Source organism: Chinchilla lanigera, unplaced genomic scaffold, assembly GCF_000276665.1.
Source record: "Chinchilla lanigera isolate Chin_1 unplaced genomic scaffold, ChiLan1.0 scaffold00025, whole genome shotgun sequence".
Classification (NCBI taxonomy): domain Eukaryota; kingdom Metazoa; phylum Chordata; class Mammalia; order Rodentia; family Chinchillidae; genus Chinchilla; species Chinchilla lanigera.
The window spans coordinates 25988673-25998807 of NW_004955426.1; the positions used below are offsets into that span (position 1 = coordinate 25988673).

A 10135-nucleotide genomic window follows, 5' to 3' on the forward strand; every position below is an offset into this window, starting at 1 on the left:
TACCACTTTGTTTGTAACTCTGTATTGTCTGTATTGTGCTTGTGATATGTTGTAAAATGTTGTATGTCTGTTAATGTTTCCCTCCTTTTATTTTTAAAATAAAAAAAAAAGAAAGGACAGTGTCCCATAAGTGCTCTCTCTTGACCAGCACACATTTGATTTAATTACTAAAAATTTTTAAAAATTTTGCTACATTATCAGCAACTTGGTGAAGTCGGAGGTAGTATTATTTTCAAGTAGTTGCGGGGGGCTCAGATTCAGAGATGAAGGCAGAGCATGTCAAAGCAGAACCCCAACACGGACAATTTATACACACTTTACCCAAATGACCAAAATGTCTGCCTTCTCCTATGACAAATTATTCAATCAGTTGGGAGATGATGTAGAAAAGCAGAAAAAACTTTCCATACTGACTGTTATAATTACTTGGTTTGTAATAACATCAGTTTTCTGAGCTCTGACCCCAGGACTTATTCTAATGGAGCCAGTTTTACCCTCCACAGTCTTCATGCTCCTGATGGTCTCAGCAAAACTTGATCACTATCACTCACAAATTTCTAACTCTGATTCACAGATGGATTTCAGGAGTCTTCATACATTTTAGGAAGTCCTTTTGCTTCCTTCTGACATAATATACATTACAGTGTCAAACTTAAAATTTTACACTGCATCCTAAATATTTTTATTAGAAATACTAATATAGTGGCATAAAATATTAATCCTCTAACAACTATCAGGTCTTGCTTATGAGCAAAATTCCTTGGTCTCACAAAATTGTATCCTGTCTTACACAGAGAAATGTTTAGGGGGAAAAGTAAATTTATTAATAAGCTAGTATATTATAGAAGAAATGCAAAGAAATCTTCTTACCTGAGGTGTCAGCTCTACTTCCAACTCACCAGATAAGAACTGTCGTTCAAACTCTGCATTTTCTCCCACATATGAAGAGACCATCCGTTTTATCTGCTTAGATCGAAGTAAAAGGCCCAAGCCAAAGTTGTCGACCCTGGAAGAACAATGACGCTTACAATCACAGGAACATCCGATAGAACACTACTGTCATATAATTTTTTAAAGGGTGAAATTTTATTAATTTAGAGGAAAAGAAATCCTCTCTGCTGTGTATTTACCGTCTTTGAGGTGGTATTATGAAGATGGACATTCTTTTTTAAAAGTTTACAGTTAAGGAAACTAAAACTTAAAAGGTTAAGTGATTGTTTTCCCCAAGATTTCAAGCAGCTATGGATACAGTCAATTTCCAAACCATATTCATCCAATAATTCTCAGAAGTTTCTGCTTTCTACTACTGCAAAATGATCCGGGGTTAGAGACTAAGAGATTCTTGTCCTGTACTCCGGAGGAGTAGATGAGTGCAGTGGCAATATAATGACTTCAAAGGAAAATCTGGATGGAGAAGTTCTTTCTGTGCTAAAAAAGAAAGATGGGCATTCTTGTACTTAATGAGAAAGAAGACTGTCACACCCAGTGAAATGTGAATCCAAATTATAAATGACTATATACATTTTTCCTATATCATAGATATTTTGCTTAAAAATACTAACATACTTGACCATTCTGAACAAAAACAAATCAGCAAATTATTCACAGACAGTGAAAAAGTTATAGGCAAGAAGAATAATTCTGTATCTGTTAAATTACATTTACATTGATTTAAATATCTCTTATTTTAAAAGTTGATGTTCAATTTATTCTTAGATTAGTGAAGGTGGTGTTGGCTCTTTTTTATCAGACAAAGGTTTTCAGGTTTTTGCATTACTTCACATTTCTATCATAAATTTCAAGCAAAATACACCTAGAGTTTTAAATAAAATCAACGTAACAAGATAGGTTAATAAGTGAATGAGTACTTTTCCATTTCCAGTCACCTTATCCCTCCCCTCAAAATTTCAGAAGTATTTTAACCAACTACAGAAAGAAAACACTTCTAAGATAAAAAAGAAAACTAGATTTTAAGCTATAAAATTGACTTTTGTGGTACTTGAGATCAAAGCCAGGATTTGAACATGCAAAGAAAGTGTTGTAAGGCTAAGCTATATCCCAAGGTCCTATAAAACTATTTTTAAGAGTAAAATATATTTAGTGGTAAAAACCACAATGAGATGCTACCACAAACATCTCATTGGCTAAATAAAGAGAAGAAGTATCCAGTATTTGATCCTGGCAAAGATGTGAAATACCAGAACTCTCATATATAATGAGGAGAATGAAATTTGACACATTCACTTTAGAAAAACTGGTAGCAGGATCTATTAATGCTGACTACTCATATGCTAGGACTCAGCAGTTCTTGGATCTGCACCCAACAGAAAGAAATACACAGCGTGCACCAAAATACGTACACAGCATACTATTTTCTTCATTCTGGCCAAAATTAGAGCTTCCCAAATGTCCATCCACAGTTGAAGAGATAAATAAATATGGTTTACCCACACAGTGGGATATGATACAGCATTGAAAATGAATCATCTATAACCACTGGCAATAATGGATTAATCTTGAACAAAATATTGAGAAAAATAAGCCAGACACAAAAGGGCAAATGCTGAATTATACTTTTATATGAACTTCAAGATCAAACCAAAACTAATATACAACATCAGAAGTGAGGATAATGGTTAACCTAGATAGTGAGAAAAGAGAATAGTGACTGGAAGGAGCATGACAGGGTTTCCTGGGGGAACTGGTTCTTATTCCATTTCTTTAGTTGGGTGTTAGTTACTTAGATGTGCCGTTTGTACATCTCCTGTAAAATTTATGTTGCCTTTTCTGTATTATTCTATACATTGCTCCATGTTTTTTTTAAAGCAGAAATACAATGGTAAAGTACAGAATGCTTCCAAGAAGCATAAATCCTTATTTACTTTCTCTGTACCTTTTTCTATGGAGCTTCTAATGTCTATAGGATTCACTCATCCAGTAATCTCTTACCGGTGCCCACTCTGCCCCAGCACTAGGATGCCTGGCTCTGGGGCTACTGCCGTGAATAAGCCTTGCCCTGTCTTGTAGCCTGGTAGTTCTGACAGTATATAGGAAATAAACATATAAACCTAAAACTTAGAACAGAGAGATAGATGTGGTAAGAGAAGTCTGCATACTGTTTGCCAAGAACACTGAAGACTGAGAACACAGTTCTTGATGGAGAAAAGGGTCAACAAAACCGGACAAAAGGAAAAAAGTCACATATAAATGGATGGAAGCTTACAGGATATACAATTAATTGAAGATATTCAAAACCCAAAAGCAGAGGGAATATTTAAGAAGTTTTGAAATAGTCTAAACAAGCAATAATGGGCATTTGAACTAATGCACAGGCAATAGGAATGGAAGAAAATGGAAAAATCAAGAGATATTCAGAGGGAAATGATTCATTTTTAAGACTCACTGGGGCCAGGGATATATCTCAGTGGTACAAGCACCTGCCTGGCAAGTGCAAGGTCCTGAGTTCGATTCCTAGTACAAAAAAAACCTCACTGCCCATCCTGGCATAGACACAACTCACAACTCACTGCAGAATTCTGGGTTTGGCCAATGCAATACAGGGGAGAGTGTGCCGAGGAAAATTAATCTAATGCTTACAAGGAATATCCACTTGTTTGACAGGTAAATACACTGTATGGGTCAGCTTTTCTGCTGCTGGGACAAAATACCTCACGCCATAATTTAAAGGGTTAGTCTGACTCATAGTTTCAGGGATTTCAGTCCAGCTTCAGGGCAGGAACACAATGACAGAAAGAGGTGCTGAGGCAAAGCAGTGTAGTTTATGGTAGCCAGGAACAGAGCACAGGGAAAGATCATTACACAGCAAGGGACAGGGGCCAGATACTGTCCCCAAAGCCATGCATTCATAACCTACCCAGACACACCCAGAAATGTGCTTCACTAATCCCTCAAGCCAATCAAGTTGAAAATCAAGATTCTAGCAGCTTGTGTGACAACCTAGTGACATTTCCTTTAATAACCGCATTTCCTCTACCTTTACTCCATTCTCCAGTCTCTTCTTCACACTAACAGATGCCCATTCTAGCTCAAATGACTCCTTAAAATTTATCTCTTACCTCCCTTTTCACAGTGTACACCTCAGAATGTCCAGGTAATAAGTGATTGTCTAGCTGATAATATTCCCCATCCATCACAGGTATAAAAATAGCTGTATGATTTATGCTCCATCCCCTCATTTCAAAATAGAACATGTACAAAACAAATATTCTCAGGAGAGTACTTTGAGGAGACAGAAATTCCCTGCAGAGAGACCTTTGCCCACTAGAGGTCTCCATACCACAAACGATTCTCATCGGTTTCCGTAGTGTAGGGGTTATCACGTTCTCCCCACACAAAAGATTCTCCATCTCTCTTAAACTGTCACCAGTGCTCACTCACACATGCTTTCTGACTAGACTTTATATTTTTTAATTATTTTTTCTAACCTACTACTAATAGCTGGATAGATCCCCCCCACCAAGTTCTTCAGGTTAACAATTCTACCTCCCCGCATTTAGCTTCCCCTATAGCCTTCTACATCTCACCTGATGGTGAGTAGAAAACTAACAAAAGTAAACCTCACCTTTTCTCTCTGAAATTTACCAAAATAAATCCTGACTCTACCTGCAAAATCCACCCAGAAACACACCAGTCCTCATGCTCTCTTCAGTGCCCTGTGCCATCTCTTGCCTGGCTCCATAGAAAATGTCCCGGCTTCTGTCCCTGCCCCCTACAACTCACTGCCTACGTGGAAACCAGCGTGAATCCTATAAAGCACAGCAGGTGAATGATCTGTTCAAAGCAGTGAGCTCGCCTGCTCAGAAAAAGCGGCCATCTCTAGAGCAGCCTGCAAGGCCCATGTGATGAGATGCCTTCTATGTCTCGGACCTCACTCCCATTTGCCTTTTTGCTTGCTTCTCTCCATACGCTAGCCTCCTACTGTCTCTCAAACATGCCAGGCCTGTTTACCTGCTGGCCTTCCCACTGGCCCTTCCTTATGCCCTCAGAGGGCCACACAGCTCACTCTCTGACTTCCCTCAAGTCCCTGCTCAGGTGCCACCTCACTGAGTCTCGTCCTCACCAAACACTGAAATACACCCCTCCCCTCTATGCTTCCGGTCCCCTGACTTGCTCGTCTTCTCCTTTCCATGGTATACTTAATGTTCTAACATACTGAAAACTGTACTTATTTGTTATGTTGATATGATTTATATCACCTACTTCTTTCTAGAATGGAAGGTGTACAAAGCAGGCATCTTGGTCCGTTGGTTCACTTTTGTACCCCAACCACCTGCAAGGTTATGCAGTACACACAGAAAACCACATATATTAAATGAACTTACTGCTCAATTCCACTTTGACCCCACCCCTACCCCATGACTCCTTTCTGGTAAAAATGAAAATCTCCAAGTCATTATTTTCTGTTTGCCCCCCGCGGATCTGTTTTCCAACATCTATCCTGCTCTATGCCTGGAATGACCAACATTTAGAATGAATCAAGGCGCTCTCTCTGAGGTTTTGAGTTGGGCTCAGCCGATGAGAGGCACTATCGGAAGGAGTCAGGGTGAGAGAACACTGATGCAAGGGTTTTTGTTCAAAGGGCTCTCTCCTTCACAAGTTGCAGGTTAGACAGCCTCCGATGCAACGCTTTCTTCCAGTACTGATAATGGCTGGCACTCACAGCACTCCTGTTACTAACTCATTTCCTTTTTCTTTTAAATTTTCCCCTTTCTTCCTTCTTTTCTTTCCTCCCTCCTGCCTCCTGCCCTTCCTCTCCTTATCTCCATGTTCAAAGTTATTGGTACAGAATCAGAAATTTTATTCAGAGTGAGATGGCATTTTGGACCCTCAAAAACCTTCTATACCTAAATAGCATAGAACTATGTACAAGACATCATTAAAAAAAAATCAGGCAGAATTTATTAACCTTCCACATGTAAGTAAGGACAGCCCAGTATTTATCTACATCCCAGCCCTCTTGAACTATAGTATAAAATAATCTGTTCACCAGGAAATGAGTATGTGTAACGTAACGAACGTATTCTGTCAGGGTCATTGTGATTAATTGATTGATATTTATATATGGTTTACTGTGAAACTTTTGGTTCAAACTGGCTTGTAAATCAAAGCCTTCCAAAAATCAAGGAAAGGCACATTCTGGACTGCTCACTTTTTAATAAATTCATATCGAACTATCAGTTCAGCTGTATGATCCTTAAAGGGGGTTTATCTCATCAAGACTAAAAGTTAATATTTATTACTAAGGTAAGTGGTATCTCAGGACAAAAAAAATGTTACAGATTATTAAAAATAAACAAAAAAAAAGGAGCCCTGAGCTTTAGGACAACTTCCAATTCAGGCAGATCCTTCCATTAAATGAGCCTTTCCAAGTGAAAAAGCAGTAACTACTTCTAATTCTAAATTCTGCCCAGTTACCCAAGAATCCAAAGCATGTCACTGGTTCTCCAACACAGGATAACTGAGTTTCCTTTAAGGCTATCTGACTTTTATGGCTAAAACAAAGCCCTTAGTCCTATAGAACTCTAGTTTTTAAACCCTCCTAATTAAAAGAATTAATTGCCAATGAGGGTTTGCAGCACATCTTACTTGTGTTTGTCAAGCAGGTTACCAGCATTCATTACGCATCAGGAATTTATAGTAATAAGCCCATCAGTGGCTTATAACTGCAGTGGTTCCATGAAATTTTATCACCTGGTAACCTCATGGGCAACTTAGTTTGTAAATAGGTGCTCTCTGAGTTTGTTTGAAGACAAAATCACATGAGTATGCATCTTTCAGAATATATCCCAACTGTCACACAACTCATCACCCTGTTGATCTGCAGCATCCCTTACAAGCATGGAATTATCTGGAAAACCTAACCAAGTGCTGATAATCAGCAGTGTTTGTAATACACATAAAGTCAGATCAAAGGGCACAGAGTGCGTTCATGAAATACCAAGGAAGCAGGAACAAGTTCCTTCTCTATAAGTTCCCTGGGATCCATACAAACAGATGATCTCTACAGTCGTATCCAGTTCCAACATGCCAGGACTCTGAGACTCACAGGCTAAGCATGGCAGGTAACATAAAACTATTGTAAGTAACAGGATCAATACCTAATATACATTTAAGAGAATAAATACAATTTAAGATACAACAAAAGTTAAAAGGTTCGAAAGGAATTAAGAAAAGAACATTAATGAGAACTACAAAAGTTCTATATTTGGATAAGCCTTCTTTGAAGATGTAATTTGAGTGAATCTTGAAAGATAAAAGAATACAGATAGGCAGGAAAGAAGAGAACCGTCCAGATGAAGATGAAATAATTGCATAAATAAACTCAGAAAAGAAACAAGAGCCAGGCATTGCGGCACAAACTTGTAATCCCAGCACCTCAGAAGGCTGTAAGTTTGAAGACAGCCTGGCTACACGGAGAGTTCAGGTCAGCCTGAACCACATAGTGAGATCCTGTCTCAAAAAAAAGAAAACAAAAGGGCTGGGGATTTAGCTCAGCGGCAAAGCGCCTGCCTGGCAAGCGCAAGGTCATGAGTTTGGTTCCCGATACCGGAGAAAAACCAAAAAAAAAAAAAAAAAAAACAAAGAAAACAGAAAAGAAAAGAAATGAAGAACACAAATGCAGCACCGGTTTTGCTCCCTAATTAACTTATAGTATTTATTCTCAATTGCTTTAATAATCATAAGTTAAACTGTCAATCTGGCTATTTTTTCAATCTTTTATAATCTTTAAAGTTTTTCATTGTTGAAATCAAGCAGATAAATTACTACTTTGTATACAAATAGCTTTTTCCAACATACCGAGATGGACCTTAGTGGCTTATTTATGGCCATTTTGATACACAATCCTAGTATGCTACGTACATGTCCTCCACCTTCCACCATGATCATCAATAGTTAATGATTCCCTTGATCCTTTATACATCTTACAGAGTATTGCCAAAACCAAAAGAAAGCACTTGAAACATCTCAAACTGATGTCCATCTTGCCTTACAAATAATGATCTAAAATAACAAAGGACATAAAGGATCATCTTCAAATTTTAAAATTAAAGCTTCAACTTGAAAATATATATTCTCACTTTATATAAGATAAAGCAAGTTTACTTTACATATGATTATGAAAGACGGTCCTAAAATCATTTGAATAATGTAACATCCAATACTGACCTTGTTAAACACTATTTTTTGATGCTTGGACATACTGCTCACAAAACTGGAGAAAACTTTCTTGGTAATCTGTTTAAGTAATATAAAGAATTGCCATTTTTTTCAACCAAATTTTTTTAAAAATGTACACTCACCCTGCATTATTGCTGACTGCAGTCAGTCCTTTCACTCTGGTCTGCAGCAGAGCGCCTATGAGGTTCTCTGGAATCCCACACAGCCCAAAACCTATAATTAGCCCAAAAGATAAACAATCTGTAAACAACGTGATGTCCTTTCACAGAAATGTGTGTGTTATTCCTCTTAATAACAAAAAATACAAAGTACATTATTAAATCTACCAAGTATATAGATATATCCAGTAACGCAATAAATGGTCACATAACTGGACCCAAATGTTTTATATAATTATACACCACCAGACATCATGTTCAAGTCCTTGAAGCATAAGCATAAAGTCAAGTGCAACAGGTTCTTGTGCTACAAGTCTATTATTGTCCCAGCTTATAATTCAACCCTCATAAAATTACTTTAAGCATGTTTGTTTTATACACAGTTTGCAGAACTGAAAGCCTAAGCCAATAATTTACATTTCTTTATAACTTCTGTAATTCTTAAAACAGAACTGGGTTTTAAAGATGGTATCAGTTGAAAGAATGAATGGAGAGCAGCTCTAAAAATAATCCTTGATCCCATTTATAAGAACTAGGCAGCAAGCTTAGTGAGTGGGAGACAGTGGTTCTAAAAGATCACTCAAACAGAAGCAGCAATAGAATGTGCAGGGAGCAGGCGATATTAACAACAGGTAGGTGCTACGCTCTCCATCTCATAGATAAGGAGTAATTTTTTATAGTACTGTAAGTGGGAGCCAGGACTGCACACGTGCTAGGCAAATGCTCTACCACTAAGCTATAATTTCAGTCCCGAAAACATTCCCAAGAATTTAGGAATTTTTCAAAGCTTCCAATAAGATATCTCCTTTTTGAAGCTTCAGCTTTGGAAAATAACTGGAAAAAGTACAAAAGGAAAAGTACAATATTGTGCTAAAATCTTGTTAATTTTTTAAGGGGGCACTGTAGTAAAATAAAAGGTAACACTATCTGTAACAGAAAAAAACAGGATAAATAATTGGCACTTCTAATCTACAGTTTGGTTACTATGATTCTGAAGCTTTGCAAAAAGTGTAAAGACATCACCATGAAAAGGAAAAACAATATGATCACTCACCACCAACCAGAATGGTTGCGCCATCGGGGATGTCTTTTACAGCTTCCACTGGATCATTGTAAAATTTGGTGTGGTGACAGTTACTTGTTGAAAAGTAGTAAACATATCCCTGAAACATTAAATATTTTAAGTAACTAAAAACTTGGAGATAAAGTTTTAGTTTGTATATATAGTAATTTACTCACTTATTATAACAAGCAATGATTTCACTATCTCATTTTTGTATTTTTGAATTAGTCAACATATAGAAATTCCATGTATTTATGGTGTACAACATGATGTTTTGTTACATGGATACACTATGAAATTACTTAATCAAGCTATGGAACATATCAACTCACATACTTATTCTTTTGTGGGAAGAACATTTAAAATCTATTCTTTTAACATTTTTCAAGTATACATAGTGTTATTAACTATAGTCACCAGGATGTACTGTAGACTTCTGAAACTTATCCTGTGTAACTGAAAACTTCATCTTCCAGGTTCCGATAACTGCTCTTTTACTCTTTGTTTCCATGATACAATTATTTTTTAGAAGTGTGAGACTCTAAGTGTTTCATCCTTAAAAGTAGGATGGACATATTTTAAGCACAGATTATTGCGGAATTCCATTATGATGCATTTCCTCTGTCAGGAGAGTAAAGCGGCCACCCAAAAGAATGAAAGAAGATAGTTCAAATGTTCAGATTCAAATTCTTAAAGATGATGTCCTCAGCAGCCA

General features: G+C 37.2%; 1 protein-coding gene across 1 annotated transcript in view; it reads right to left on the minus strand.

The window, feature by feature from the left end:
• Oxct1 (3-oxoacid CoA transferase 1) overlaps nt 1-9515 on the minus strand; it is a gene marked incomplete at its 5' end in the record, with an annotated part of 112670 nt that extends 103155 nt beyond the window's left edge. The window contains 3 exon segments of the mRNA XM_013514992.1: nt 871-1006; nt 8322-8412; nt 9412-9515. Of these exon segments, the coding sequence (XP_013370446.1) occupies nt 871-1006; nt 8322-8412; nt 9412-9515 (331 nt within the window).
• Nucleotides 9516-10135: the final 620 nt, after the last annotated feature.